The sequence below is a fragment of the Typha latifolia genome, chromosome 1 (assembly GCF_019914945.1).
Source record: "Typha latifolia isolate L0001 chromosome 1, TyphaL0001v2, whole genome shotgun sequence".
Taxonomy (NCBI): domain Eukaryota; kingdom Viridiplantae; phylum Streptophyta; class Magnoliopsida; order Poales; family Typhaceae; genus Typha; species Typha latifolia.
Window position 1 is genome coordinate 20,352,828 of NC_133086.1, and position 14,961 is coordinate 20,367,788.

Below are 14,961 nucleotides of genomic sequence, written 5' to 3' on the forward strand. Positions count from 1 at the left end.
CATGGTAAATAAATAGTAGATATATCAGTAGTTGCCAAAATATATCTCAATGTAAATATATATTAGAGGCACAGTACTTTTTCTCTCATCGAGAAAAGAGTGTCAATACTCTGCTGATATGACCACTTGTTTGATAGTGCATTTATTAGGTTACTAGTTTAAGCAGAAAAGCAACTTTTTAAAAACATATTATATTTCTCAAAGCAAAAAGGTTACCTATTATCTTTATTTTCTAAAGATTACATATAAATTATGTAGTATTTTTATCAACAGAATCATAATTATTCGATAAACAAACAACCACTAAGTAAATACAAAATTCCTCCATCTAATGTCCATCACCATTACTCAAATGTTAGAAATGCTGCTTCCTCTAGGTAAACTCAGGTTTTGTATTGTTAAAAGCATGCAACATCAAACATTTAACGTGGCCACCTAAGTGGAATTGTGCAATCATCAAGGAAGGACAGTAGGAACACTCATGGAAATTAATCCGCCAGTATTCTCATTCCTCACTTCTTCAAGGTTAGTGGTTAACCATAATTTGATCGTAATGCCAAGCCACAACATCTTTATATGCCAGATTGCCTCCAAATAAGTCAAGAGAGCTTCCAACTGTAACATCAACACGGCCCTTGCCGGCCTTCTTAATCCTCTCTAGGTCTTCCATTGTTGCTACCCCACCAGCATAAGTTACCGGAATCTACAAAGAAAAATTGCTTCTTAGGTTCACATATACTTAAAAAAGATTATAAACATATAGTACAGCGACAAAAACAAGAAGCTTTTAGTCCCAACTATTTATAGCCGGCTATATAGATCTTTCTTCTCCACTCTTATCTCTATTTACTGCAGATTATAACCAATAAAATCTTTTAATGGAAAAATATCGAGCACTTATATTCAACTAATCTAGGCTACAAAGATGTGAACAATAGTAGGTATACATACAGGTGAATGGCATCCAAGCAGTGTCACAAGTTCTTCATCAATTCCGAGCCTGCCATAGCACCAAGAACATCATTTGGAAACTAGATAGTGTGTTATATGGAAGAAGAAATTTGCACCAGTACATATTTATTAGGCAGACATTTGAAATCAATCAGAAAATTCAGATGCAAACTAAGTTCAGAAATGGCCAAAGAAGAATAAGATCACTAGCTTTAGCAACAAACATATGCACAACTGATATGCTCAATAGTGGAAGAAAATCTAACATGCTTAATTTAAAAAGCATTTCACGAGCAATTGCATGATGGCAAACTTTGATACAAAGATTCTAATTACTATCCCAAAATAACTGCAGATGAATTGATACTATACTTGGAGGACCAATCTGCCCTACCACAACTGTAAGAAGTTAGAACCTTCAAGAAATTTTTTGTAATTGTATATAACTGAACAAGCAATTCAGAGAGCCTAGAAGATAGGAACAGTTGATTAAGAAAAGAATCAGATATGAAGCAAATTGTTACAAGTCAATAATTCTCCAACCACAAAGAGCAGAGAAAATAAATAAACAAGTCCCCAAAATTATGTACTGATTATATTAAGAGCATTTGATAGTGTAAGTTATTAGATGAAAGCATCGTGCAAAACCAAGATTACTAAGAAGCTCAGTGAGAGAAAATAAACAAAGTAAAACATAGAGAAAAGACCTTTTGCCCTCCACATCAACTCCATGAACCAAAAACTCGTCTGCATAGGTGGCGAGGAATGCCAATGTTTGCTTATCTAGAAATACATCACTGAATTTCTGCCATCTGTCTGTAACAATGGCATATTTACCATCCTATATAGGAAAATCAAGTTAAGAGAATAAAACAATAACTTAAGTACTTCATTGGAAAAGATAATAAAAGCTGGTTTTCACTAACAAAAAAGGTTCTGATATTATATGTCAATAGCATATCTACTAAGAAAGGATTGTGTTAAGGAGAAGCATCGATTTAACATCTGATAGTAGTTAAAAGTTAATGTCACCATCCAATCTCAAACACAATACAAGAATCTAACCGCGACAGTAGACAGTCCTACACAATGTTGGCACCTACACAACCAAGGTAACAGTTTATATCCAAGCATTTTTCTATCAAACAAAAGAATAAGAACGCTAAGTTCGTGTTCCTTATGGATCTATCTATTTTAGCCCACCTACATTTATAAGAGTCAAATTTGCTGCGACTAGATCCAAGTACTTGAGTTACATGAAAATTGTGTGTTTTTTTTTTATGTTCTTTCCTGAAAAACTTCGTTTTCATTACTGCAAAGAGTGAAGGCGTAAAATTTGGTTGAAAAACCTATAGATCAGCATGGATTTGTTGTTATGTTAACTTAAACCATTAAATTTCTACACTTTCTTCTAAACACACCCATTTACCCTAAACAACAGTGACTGCAGGGAGAGGACCTGCAGAAAGAAGTGGAGCTCATTCTTTTCTTATCTTTTCTTATCTTCAACAGGTCTAACCAGTATAAAATCAGTGGAAGGTCATTCTGGTGCATACTCTCACTCTTAGTATGACACAGGAATGATGTGTAACCTGAACCACTATGTTTATCACATACTACTATACTAGTAAATTTAAAGGTCAAAGTACATGCATTAGGAACATGCGACAAGAAATGGATAACAAAAGCCAAACATTGATACAAAATGAATGTGCCAAATGTAGACTTTTGCGTACCTTCTTTCTACAACTAAGATCCAAGACGAGTTTTTTCTTTCCAATCATATTAACAAGATGTTCAAGTCGTTCAAGGTTCATCTGTCCATCACTGAAAACATACTGCAGATCAGAAGTTTCAAGGCATCAAATCCAGAACTTCAAGTCTATCATGCTACCAAAAATTCAAAACTTTTAAGTGATCCAGAACCTACCATGCATGGGTAAACAAGTGAATAGACCATTAACAATTTGTGTGAAACTTGCCTATCCCAATTAATGTTTCTTTTGCTCCAATCAAGGCTATGAGCCCACAAGGTCAGCAAGTACAGGAATCAAAATTTTGATCTACTGTCTATCAAGATGAAATGTTACCCAATGGACATTCTTTAATGATAGATTAACCGTAGTTAAGTGACAGATGTTAGATCAAAAAGACATTAATATTCATTCCAAAATAATCATCTGATCAAGACTAACGGAAATAATTCTCAATGCAAGAGAAATAAGAGAATGAGACAATTATGCCAATGTTAAATACAAGCAAGGATTATTACTCACAAACACATGACCACATACCGATGTGACAATCACATGACTAGCACCTTCTTTGAGGTAAGTCAAGGCATTCTCCGAATTGATCCCACCTCCAACTTGCATGCCACCTAAATATATGACACCTTATTGTTATATCAAACTTGTACTTAGGTGATGATCCCTTATAGTTTATTAACTAAAAATATCCTAGAAGTACTACAGCTGACACAGTGACCATAATCAAGTAAAAGATAAGTTCCAAGATGAGGTACTTTCTGCACGGAGCCACACCAAACAGATGATAACATAAGAATAAAACACCATGGCTTTCATGACATTTTTTTGTTGGAAATAAGGATCTATTGATTGCATTATGCTTACGCATCACCAAAACACCAAACAGCGCTTCAAATTCAAGTTTGGAATCTTAATCAAGAACGAAAGAGATACATCCTAGGTCCACATTTGAAGCATGCAAAAGTTTGTATTTTTTTTTCTTGACTGGTCCGAGGAACTTTGCTTCTATTAAGACTGTATTTTGCTAAAATCAAGCAGAAAAAATTCACTGCATAACAAAGTGAAGAGTTGCAGACACTCTTTCTAGCCACTTATAACAATCGACCGCCTACAGCCTCTTCTTTCTTCTTTGCGAATAATATAGTATCAAAACGAATGCACAAGTATCTACCAAAATGCCCCAAAGAAGATATCTCACCAGGGTAGGCATGCAACGCTTCAAAGGCCGCAGCTTGGCTATCGGGATCCGCCCCGAGCATTATCACATGTCCACCCACAAGACCGTCCTGCTTGTACAAATTGGCGAACTCGGCAGGGGATTTATCCGACTCGAAATTTGTTACAAGAGCAGTGCCATCGGCCGACGAATCCTGAAGCGTGGATCCAACAATTTGCTTCACTTTACCCTGGCAATGTGCAAACAACAAATCTCAACACGGGAGATGGAGAAAGAGTAATGAGATTTTACAGTGTCCAAACACCTTGTGGATGTCGATACACGGCCGGAAGCGCACGCGGCAGCCGCATCGGATGCATCGAAGAACTAGTGGAGAAGAAGGGTAGAGCAAGATTAGGGTTTGCAAGGCGAAATCCACATAAGAGGGAGTAAGAGATGTGTATTACTTACTGCAAGGGTTGCATCTGGTGGAAGTGAGGGGTGGGAAGATCCTTCTAGAATCGGTCACAACACGGGAACCCGCCAAGTCGCGAGAGGAGGGAGGTAGTCTTAGATAAGAAGAGTTTGAGATCGTGTGGGCTGCCATAGATGAGGGAATAGAGAGTGAGACTGTAAGAGTAGTGATATAGCAGTGCCGTACTAGAGTGGGTTTATATTTGGGCTCTCTCCTACCACTACCAGGGGTAAGATTTGGCAACCCTCAAAACCAAAATGCGCGATCTAATTTAATTAGTACCGATAAACAAAATTAATCAACCTTGATGAATATTATCAATCAAGTAACCAACTCCAAAGGAGTAGCGTCTTCGACCAGGTATATGAAGTCATCATTATTACCACATTACCATAATATACTATATAATCACCAAACACTCCAAATATTGGACTGGCTTTTAAGTTTTAACTGTGAATGTCTAGAAGAGAATATACTTGTCTGCTTATTTCCACGCTGTGAACGGAATGTATCGCTTTCAAAAATAGATAGGAAAGCAAAGGAAGACGTGGAAATAAAGGAGAACGTTCGCAATATAATGGCAGCAGCAGCCGGGATACACCAAATCTTAAGCACTACGACCTGATTGCTACGGCTTCAATTTGTTCTACAAATTTACTATCTACCAATTCTATTGGATCTGACTTTAAAAGTTATCATATATATATATATATAAAGAGGTGATTTTTTATCCAGTTTATATTTAATTTTTAAATTTAAATAATTAAAATATATATGAAAATTATTCGCGGTAGAGATAACAAGAAGAGGTCAATGGGCTAACCAACAAGGCTGTATCACCTCAACTTTTGAAGAGTGTCAAGCACGTTAAAGTGGCCTTCTAATCTTTTATAAGTATATTTTGGGGAGTGAAAGTAGCTATCCATTCTTTTCCTGCGATTAAATTTTCTTATTTTTTGATATAATAATAGATAATCCCAAAAAGAAATCCGTTGCCATTAAACAGTGGCTGCTGGCTGCTGGCTGCTGGCTGCTGTTGTCATTGCATGCAATTCACGTGTTGCAGCTCAAAAGCTTGAGCAAATCTATTACAAAGCTAGATTGGCCCCATCGTATTAAATACTTAAAAATATTTTACTTAATATAGTGACGTAAAATTTTTATCATGATCGGTGCATGGGATTGGCTATATATTTATTTTTTATACTACAATGTTTGTAAAATCTTAATGAATAAGACTTATTCGTCAGGCTCTTCTGTTTTCATTTTCAACAATATGTTACACACCGAAGAGCTTTTATAGAAAAATAAAATATAACTAAATTATGAAAACTAAGAATGAAGGGCATTTCAATGAGTTGCCGCGTTGTTCCAGAACCAAAAGATAGTTTCTAGAATTAAGAGCATACTTTAATTTTCTCCGGGCACAAATTGGTCAGTGAAAATTTTCAACCAACTTGTCTATTCTAATCGAAATTTATTAAAAAGCAAAGTACTAATTAATGAGCAAGATCAATGGTAATCAGACCGTCAGATGTAAAATAGACGTTATCTGACCATTAGGCATCATCTTCCTGGAGAGAGCTCCAAGCAAGGCAAGAATAACCCTCCCGCAATTCAATCACCAAAGCATCGCTGTGGACTATTTTCCGATATCCATTCACACCTATAAAAAGCTAAAGCAATCTAGAAGACAACAATGGAGTTTTTGACCAAAATAAATAGACTATCATTAAATTTATTTATCAAATGGGATCTAATATACTGTAGTCCTAACAAAAACACTTAACTGATTAATATTTCTAAAAACGCTGAACTGATTAGCATTTTCATTTTTATCACAAGATAATTTTTTTCCTAAACTGCTAAAAGACTAAGTTAAAAAAATTTATATATATATATAACGCTGAACATGTTAATATTTTAGGATTATAAAAATATTGATTAATTCAGCATTTTTATTAGGACTAAAATAAATTAAATCCTATTTAGTAAACTGAGGGTAGTACATTCTAGTAAAAAAGTTTTAAAACAGGACTAGTTTAGTCAAAACTGGACGAAAATGTCTCGTCCAACGAATCAGGAAGCCCCACCGTAAATGTTAAACATATTTAAATACACTCAAAATTTGCTAAAAATTTCATCATATTTCCTCATTTGTATTTTTGGTGTCCATGTTTTATCTAAAATAAATTTAAATTCGATTCATGTTTAATACCTACTTTGATTGGGCATATCCAATAGTTCAATATAGTTTTAGAACTCGGTATCCATTTATTATTTTAACCGACTCTATATAGGACCAAAAAATATAATTCCGAGCGTGAGTCGGACTAGTAACCGAATCGATATCCGATCCGTTTTACCCCTACCACTATTTAAAAACCCCCCCTCCTTTCTTCACCTCCTATGCCGCGTATGTCTATTAGCAGGAGCAGAGTACTCTGTTCCTCTTTCTGCCAAAGTACATCTCTTTCCGAAATAGCCCCCACTAATCCCTCTTCTCGTCCATGGCGGAGCTCGATGACGGCGAAAATTTCTCCTCCCTCTCCTTCCGTTTCCTCCCGGTCGGAGAACAGAATTGGTCCATAGGCTGGGATTCCCCGACGTTCGGCTTCTCCTTCTCCGATGGCCTCCCCGGAACGGAGATGTGCTCCGCTGACGAGGTATTCCTCGGAGGTAAGCTCCTCCCGTTCAGGCCCCGGCATCAGCCGCCGTCTCCATTAAAGAGGAGAGAGACCCACAAGGCAAAATCCCACCTTTTAGACCACCAACGGTCGGAATCGCTCGACGAGATCATTCGCAAGTCAGCCAGAGGTGGGCTCGCCGCTTGGAGTCTGAGGGCAGCTTCGGACTCTGTCTCGCGAATAGTGCCGCCTCCGGCGGCGGAGGCTAGGCCGAGGCCGAAGTGGTATGTGGTCGCATTCGGATCGGTGAGGATACCGGCCGAAGTGGAGTTGAAAGACATAAGAAACCGGCAGAAGCGGCGGAAGCCATCGCATGGTCACGGAGCACGGCAGGGAGTAAAAGGTCCTTGGAATCTTCTGCGATCGCTGAGTTGTAAGGGCGTAGAGTGCTCCGTCGCAGCGGCGCCTACTCCTCTGGGCCTGGTCTCACACCTGCGAGGTTGAATCTATTGGATTCGAGTCTAGTCTCCGTCCTGGAACTGCAGGCGTTTACGTGTCTTACCCTGGAGTCCTGGTCTTTATGAAAATTGTGAAAATTAGACGGATAGTATTCCAGCAGGCTTCTGTTATTAAATTTATATGCAATTCATTAATTTTAGCCATTTTAGGCTTTTTAGTTGGAGAAACGAATAAGTGGAGTTCGAGCAGCAGACCGAGTTCAAGCATTTATTTGTATTTATGACAGGCTGGCTGTGAGGGGATCGATGTCCTTTTCAGAACCATAGAAATATATCGAGGCTGGCTGTGTAGTTGTAATCTAAGTTGTTGAGCATCTTAATTCTCATACTTAAGAAAACTTTGAGATGCACAAAAGTTATGTATCTAATCACCCGAAGATAAGTTTGTAAATTCCTTTTCGGAATTATATAATGTTTGCTTTGTCTAGGAGACAAGCAATGCAGGTTATATTCCGCCAATGCTCAACTAGGAAAGAAACTGTATACTCCTTATTCTTTCCCCGGTGCTTCTAAAAACATAGCATTCTTTATTTTGGAAGAAAATCCATAGAGTGATAATTTATTAAACCTCAAACAAGGTTATAATTTGATACATAACAATAAAAAGAGATAAAGCAAATATAAGTACTATACTTAGTGAAACACAGACAAACCTACAATAAAAAAAAATATTAGGCGAAAATAAATAAACAAACATTAACTTTTAAAGTAAGCTCCATCGCAGCACCCCCAAATAAAAAACGAAGGACTTGACTGAGGAACGCAAGTATAAAGTACTGGCATCCTGAACCACCACAACAAACGAAAGCAGCAAAGATGACAGGACGGCGGCGGCGTACAAGATAGTGGGGAAGCGGTAGAAAAAACGCTTTCTAAAGACATATCAAGGGAAAAGAATGCCATGCCGTATCAGCTTCAAGCAATTACAAACAATGGCTCCAATTACTTCCGTGTCTAATAGTATCACCGATGGACCACAACGCCTAAATCAGTGAGAAAAGGAGCATAATTTCCCAATATCATAACAAAACTACAACGATTTAGACCACAACCCTACAACGTTAAAACCCACAGCACGCATAAGTTTTCCTATCTATACATCAAAGATGATGATGAAGAGAAAGGAAAGGGATCTAGCCGCCGAAGCCGTAGAGGGTTCGGCCCTGGCGCTTGAGGGCGTAGACGACGTCCATGGCGGTGACGGTCTTGCGGCGGGCGTGCTCAGTGTATGTGACAGCATCGCGGATGACATTCTCGAGGAATATCTTGAGGACACCGCGCGTCTCTTCGTAGATGAGCCCACTGATCCGCTTCACGCCTCCCCTCCTCGCCAGGCGCCGGATCGCCGGCTTCGTAATCCCCTGGATGTTGTCGCGGAGCACCTTACGGTGCCGCTTCGCGCCACCCTTCCCCAACCCCTTGCCTCCCTTGCCGCGGCCCGACATCGCCTTGCTTCAATCGTCTCCGGAAGTGAATTGTTGATAATGTATTGAGTAGCTGCGGTAGGTGAGTGGATGAAACTTATATAGAGGGTTGAGGTGTCGAATCTGCCGTTGGATGGGAGAACGATCCAGGAGAGGTGGTACTTCTTGCTTTGATCCGTCCGATTCCAAGGATTCGCTTTTTGATTGGCTAAAACTGGCAGTCGCTAGATTGAGGTTGCTTTGAGGACAGATGCGGCTTGCTCCGATTCGAGTAAATTACGGGCCCAAAACAGACAAAGAGCGGGAAACTCAAATAGAAAGGTCGGGAAAAGAATTCAAATTTCAGCCTGCCTAAATCGACTTCGACTTCCTACGCTTCTACGTCTCTTCGTCTCGAGCAAAACTGTACCAAGAGATGCACCCCGATAAGAATACTACCAACAAAACACAAATCCGGCCTGAGAACCCCCTCCTCCTCCTCCCCACCCAAGAAAAGCTCACCCTCGGCTGCCCCCTCCTCGACCGCCTACTCCGCGGCGGCCTCCCCTGCGGCTCCATCACCGAGCTCTCCGGCGAGAGCGGCGTTGGCAAGACCCAGCTCTGCCTCCAGCTTCTACTCTCCGCCCTCCTTCCCCCTTCCCATGGCGGCCTCTCCGCCTCCTCCCTCTTTATCCACTCCGAGTTCCCCTTCCCTCTCCGCCGCCTCAGCCGCCTGCCCTCCCACTTCTCTTCCTCCTCCTCTGACCCCCTCGACCACGTCTTCGTAGCCGCCGCCCACTCCCCCGCCGACCTCCTCGCGCTTCTTTCCCGTGCCGACGCACTCCTCGCCAGATCCCCTTCTCCTCTCCCAATCCGCCTCGTCGTCGTCGACTCCGTCGCCGCCTTATTCCGATCCGATTTCGACAATAACGCGTCCGACCTCAAGCGCCGGTCTTCCCTCTTCTTTAAGATCGCCTCCAAGCTCAAGGAGCAGGCGCGCCGGTTCGGGTCGGTTGTGGTGGTGACCAACCAAGTCGTTGACGTGATGAGCAACGAGGAGGGGACGAATGGGGTCAGAATTGGGAATTATAGGGAATTGTTGTCGTCAGGTAGACGGGTCTGCCCTGCGCTAGGGTTATCGTGGGCGAATTGCGTCAATACGAGGCTCTTCTTGTCGAGAAGCGACGAGGTAGTGGGCAATGGGGAATCGGATGGTTTGTGTGTGAGTACAAGGACGAGGAGGAGGATGCAGGTGGTTTTTGCTCCCCATTTGCCGGCCTCCTCGTGTGAGTTCGAGATAAAGAAAGATGGGGTTTTGGGGGTCGAAGCAGAGAGGTAAGATCTCTGCTTCTTGCTCTTCTTTTTTCATCTGCTTTTATTAGCCTGTAATTAAAAGTTTATACACATGCTAATTGGTTTATTTAGAAGTGAGTATAGTTTCTTTGCTGTGCTTAATGAAACACAAGCTTGAAGAACAGAAGACGTATTTTATTGCCTTGCTTCTAGTTAGACAACAGCAAACTTCTATGTGTTTGTCTATATAATGTATGATGTACTACTTGATCGGCCTTTTCTAGCTTCTTTTTGTTGTTTTATGTCTCTTGTCTCATATTAAAGATCGATTTTTCATACCGAGAGATGAAACAAGTATGTTGTTAGTTTGCCAATGCACATGCAAGTCCTTCGCTAGTCAATAAACTCCAATAAGTTGGTAAGGTTCAATATGAAAGCTTATGTAGAATAGATAGCAAATCTTAGTCAAGTAAAATTCAACTTCTGCAAAATGGATGCCACATTCCTCAGTTAACATAAAATTAGACATTGTAGGGACTTGCCATGAAACCTAGTATACTGGTTTATTAGTTTGCTGTTATACAAATTAGTATTATTGTCACAATTTAAGTTAATAGTACCCTTGAGTGAACCTAGACTTATAAATCCTTTAGATGGAGGGAATTGGAGATTCATTAAACTAAAAAAAAAAAAAAGAGCTATATTAATCAGTAATATTTATTTTGAATGGTGCCCAAGTAGTCTCACATATGCTAGGATTTGGAGTGCGCAAAATCCAAATTGTGTTCATTATTGCAAAGAGCATCTTTTTCTTCTTTTTATCAACAACCATATTTGTCCTGGATGACTTAATCACTAACACCTGATTAACTTACTGCAGTAGGCAGCGCTATCCTACCTACTTTATAGCAGTTCAAAATCTCTGGTAGCCAAGTCATAGTTCACATCAGATAAACATAAACTACTTAGCCTACCTAGACAAAACTTGGGTTGTCTAATTGTTTTAGGACTTTTCAAGAATTATGTTAATTCTTCTCAATTTCAATGAAACATTTTCTCCTGATTATATCCTCTGCAGCACATGCAGTATTTCTCAAGCATCTGCACTAAGCTTTACTAGTATTGGGAACCTCCATTGTTTACATAGAGCAATAGAAGACAGCACCAGTTTCTTTTAAATGGAAAGACATTAACTGTTCTATTCCCTTAACTGTCTTCCCCTCTCTTTTGCCCCCTTATAGTTAACCAAGCTTTAAGGTAATGCATCTAACTCTATTTATCCATCGGTCCACAACTTCAACATGTTCATCTGATCTCTGTTTAGTTCTCATCATTATTTGCTTGTCCACAATCACCTGAGAGCCATTCCATTGATATAATATAGGATTTTGGCTTGCCTAGTTATTTTATTTGGACATCAAGAATAAAATTGGAGGATGTTGAGCTAATAATTGAGTTCTTCTAACGGATATTTTAAGGTTTTCTATCAGTTAGAAATTCTTTCTACATGCCAATAGTAGAAGTTCCATATTCGTTATATCATGGATATGATTCTATAAGAGGTTTGTACAGTTCTATCATCTAAAATTGTTTGATAATAGTTGCTTCAACTTGTTAAAAAATTTATGTGAAGGAAGCTATCTTAAGATCTCCTTTGTATTCTCTTACCGTTTTCAAAGGGTTTAGCAGGTCTGAAAGACACTTGCATATTATGCATTATGCTTTCATCTTGTGATTTCGCTATATCACCAATAGTGATATTGTGTAGATATTATCAATCATTTAGATCTTTCCTTGATTACTATTGTGATAATTTAGAGTGAAATAACGTTTAGACACACGTATGTATCTAAATCATAGGCAACGATATCACTTCTTTGCTTAAGTAAAAAACATAAGAAATATTAAAAAATAAAAGCAAAGATGGACGTCAAAATTTTAATGTGAAAAAACCCAAACGGAAAAATAATCCATCAGTTCAAACAATTTTGTTCCTCTTAGTTTTGCTTGTTAGAACTCACGATTCATTGTTTCTCGTGATTGATATTCAACCTCAATAGCCATTGAGATTGATCTTTCATTTAAATAGCCATTAAGATGAAAGATTAAGCTTTATATAAGAATATGACTTTATTGGTTGAAGAAACGATGTAGCCTCAATAGTTCTCCTTCAAATTGTTTCACCAATAACTCTAAAATTAGGGTATCACAATACTTACATATAATTTCTAAGATAGAGCCAAATCCAAGTCTTATTCAAACTCACAAAAGTTTAAAAATTGCAAACTTCGTAGATGTGTTCGAACGCAGCCTGAGTGTATATGTATAAAAATATTTAGAATATTTTGTACACAATTGTTAATACTTAAAACCTAACATAGAAATATCAAAAGAGGAGCTTTAATGTTCCAAGTGTCAAACCACTTTCTCACTCTATACTCTTCAGCTGTTAAAGCTACCAGTGTATAAACTATGGAGAATAAGCTACTTTTGCCTTGGGTAGACTTGAAATTAAGCAACAATTAAGGATGGTGTATTAATCTCATCAACTTATTATACAGTTATTGAGACGCCCTTCGTTGCAATGTCGAAACACCTAGCCATGAAGAAGCCTTCCTCTCCAAACTTTACTTTCTTCACCATCAACCCACCTACTCCCCCTCACACTAATAGCTCACATCTTCCTCGTCCTCTGCCTTAAGGTCCAATCTTCAGTCCCTCGTCAGCATGTGCCATCTTGGCACCGACGTTGCCACCTCAACCACTGATTCGCTTACCCGAAAGTTGGACTTCAACCTTCTCATTGGCGTCCTCAACAACTTATAACAGCTGCGAACGCCTTCACCTCCTTCGCCTCGTCTACTCTCTTCAACCTACCCTCACCAGTCGCATCTATACCTATTACATCATCTGCAACCTCACTGACGACGAACAGTGCGTGCTCGTTGCCATCTTGATTATGCATTATGATGACATCATCATCACGAGAACATAGACAATGGCAACGACGTTGGCCGGCTTTAGGACTTCACCACGAAGACGAACGACGATATATCTTTACGCTCCCTAGGTTGGCGAAGTCTTTGAATAGTAAGATGCCTAAAAACGAAGAAGAAAAAGAAATAGTAAAATGCCTATAAATAAGGCTATAAAAAAAGAGCCCCTCAGCCGAGCTCTAAATGAGCGACTTGGCTTGCTCGGTTCAAATTAGTTTGATATATATTTTATTATAGTATGTACTATTTATTTAAAATTTTATGGGAATATGTTATGCATAATTAATAAATCACTTTAATTTTAAATAGGATGATATAAATTTGAATCATAAATTATATATATATAAATTAATTTTTTTTAATTGGTCAAATGACATTTAGTCACACATGAGAACCCTCAAAAAATTATATCATTATAGCTAAATAATAAATATAAAAAAAATTGAAAACTGAGTCAACTTGATAATCTTATCGAGCCGACCTAGATTAAGCTCGTTCAAGCTCAACCCGTGATGCCCGAGGAAGGATCTATACAATGAATGTTTGGTGCCAGATCTGATATGCCTATGCGATTTAGAAGAGGCGTGGGCACGAGTACATGTCAGGGAGATTTGGTAGAGTGGATTGCCACGTAGGAGGATATCAAATGGCAGGACTGTGGGACCGGAGATAGGACGCTGTTGACGTGGCTAAGGGACGGCATGCAGGTAAAGGGGGGGAATACTTTCGACACAAAGCCGGCGATGTACAACTTCCCTAGCCTTGTGCTCATGAGCTCATGCAGGATACCATCGCAGTGCACCAGCTGAAGGATTTTTACTTCAATTTTACTTATGGGCTAAAGCCTTGTGAATTCTACCGTCTTGATTAAATCAACTTCCACGCCACGAAAAGAATAAGATGGATTATATATTATCTATGACTTAATTGTTATGTCCTTTTATTTTATATGAGTATGATATAATACTGAGTAATAATTCAAGAGAAGCTATCATGAAAATGTACTCATAGGGAAAATTAAAGCTTTTTGTTTCATTGACTTTAGAAATTCAAATTTTATCATTTCAGAAGTACTTAGGTATATATATCAAATCCGGATTTTAACTTCTATTTTTCTGATTTAGGCGCTAATGATTCGCGTAAACTAAGGAACATCTTTTACAAAGTGAGAAAACTGAGAGCAACCAACAATCGAAATTGCCTCTCTCTCTCTCTCTCTCTCTCCAGAAGGATTCTTCAGAGACAACTAAGTTTCCCACACGGGATTAGTCAGTCTCCAGCCACAGATTTAGAAAATTTAGCTCTCACAATATATTTTGATAGACTAATTGACATTATGGCGAGAATATTTAATGTATAGTCAAGACGGAGCCTCTTTTTCTTTTTTTGATTGAATAAAACTTATACACTAACCAATAATTCTAAAAAGTTGACGGGTACTTACTGCATAATCGATTTTAATCTCAAATAAATATTGTAAACAAGATTACTCCATAGCTTGGCTCGATATTTTGACGGGGTAGAATCTAAGTGTGTTTGTTTAGCTCCAGAATGATTAAAAAAAAAAATTACCCGCGTTAGACGGTTGACCCTCGGAATTATTGGCCAATGAAAACGCTTTACGTTTCGTTTGGGATATTACTTCGTTCTGAATTTGAATAAAAAAATCCCACTTATACATTCAACATCCCACCTTCAGTCGTTGAGACTGGTCTACAAGCTCACGTATACATAGATATGCAAGTTTATTATCAATCTAGTATAGCCAAAGAA

General features: G+C 38.8%; 4 protein-coding genes across 5 annotated transcripts; 2 read left to right on the plus strand and 2 right to left on the minus strand.

Annotated features, from left to right (window-relative positions):
* Positions 1 to 260: 260 nt before the first annotated feature.
* LOC140780456 (1-(5-phosphoribosyl)-5-[(5-phosphoribosylamino)methylideneamino] imidazole-4-carboxamide isomerase, chloroplastic) lies at positions 261 to 4,619 on the minus strand. 2 transcript variants are annotated; one of them, XM_073126029.1, is made up of 8 exons: positions 4,348 to 4,619; positions 4,202 to 4,263; positions 3,919 to 4,126; positions 3,246 to 3,331; positions 2,688 to 2,789; positions 1,659 to 1,792; positions 952 to 1,000; positions 261 to 703 (listed from the first exon to the last, which is right to left on the minus strand). In XM_073126029.1, exons 1-8 carry the CDS (start codon positions 4,481 to 4,483, stop codon positions 527 to 529), a joined length of 954 nt encoding a protein of 317 aa, XP_072982130.1. In that variant the 5' UTR covers positions 4,484 to 4,619; the 3' UTR covers positions 261 to 526. The 2 variants fall into 2 exon arrangements, with proteins under 2 accessions (XP_072982130.1, XP_072982129.1); XM_073126028.1 differs by having other exon boundaries at positions 3,228 to 3,331.
* Positions 4,620 to 6,861: 2,242 nt separating this feature from the next.
* On the plus strand, positions 6,862 to 7,482 carry LOC140796192 (uncharacterized). Its single transcript, XM_073149149.1, has one exon. The coding sequence runs from the start codon at positions 6,862 to 6,864 to the stop codon at positions 7,480 to 7,482; it is 621 nt and encodes a 206-aa protein (XP_073005250.1).
* An 897-nt stretch (positions 7,483 to 8,379) lies between these two features.
* Positions 8,380 to 9,000, minus strand: LOC140781311 (histone H4). The gene has a single exon (XM_073127249.1). The coding sequence runs from the start codon at positions 8,939 to 8,941 to the stop codon at positions 8,630 to 8,632; it is 312 nt and encodes a 103-aa protein (XP_072983350.1). The 5' UTR covers positions 8,942 to 9,000; the 3' UTR covers positions 8,380 to 8,629.
* A 197-nt stretch (positions 9,001 to 9,197) lies between these two features.
* Positions 9,198 to 10,933, plus strand: LOC140781304 (DNA repair protein XRCC3 homolog). Its single transcript, XM_073127241.1, has one exon. The coding sequence runs from the start codon at positions 9,336 to 9,338 to the stop codon at positions 10,236 to 10,238; it is 903 nt and encodes a 300-aa protein (XP_072983342.1). The 5' UTR covers positions 9,198 to 9,335; the 3' UTR covers positions 10,239 to 10,933.
* Positions 10,934 to 14,961: the final 4,028 nt, after the last annotated feature.

Coding starts and splice junctions, on each gene's coding strand:
- LOC140780456 (XM_073126028.1), bottom strand. CDS start 4,483: ATGGCAGCCCACACGATCTCAAACTCTTCTTATCTAAGACTACCTCCC. Junction 2,790..3,227: donor CGGTATGTGGTCATGTGTTT/GTGAGTAATAAT, acceptor TCTGATCTGCAG/TATGTTTTCAGTGATGGACA. Junction 1,001..1,658: donor GTTGATGTGGAGGGCAAAAG/GTCTTTTCTCTA, acceptor GTGCTATGGCAG/GCTCGGAATTGATGAAGAAC.
- LOC140796192 (XM_073149149.1), top strand. CDS start 6,862: ATGGCGGAGCTCGATGACGGCGAAAATTTCTCCTCCCTCTCCTTCCGT.
- LOC140781311 (XM_073127249.1), bottom strand. CDS start 8,941: ATGTCGGGCCGCGGCAAGGGAGGCAAGGGGTTGGGGAAGGGTGGCGCG.
- LOC140781304 (XM_073127241.1), top strand. CDS start 9,336: ATGCACCCCGATAAGAATACTACCAACAAAACACAAATCCGGCCTGAG.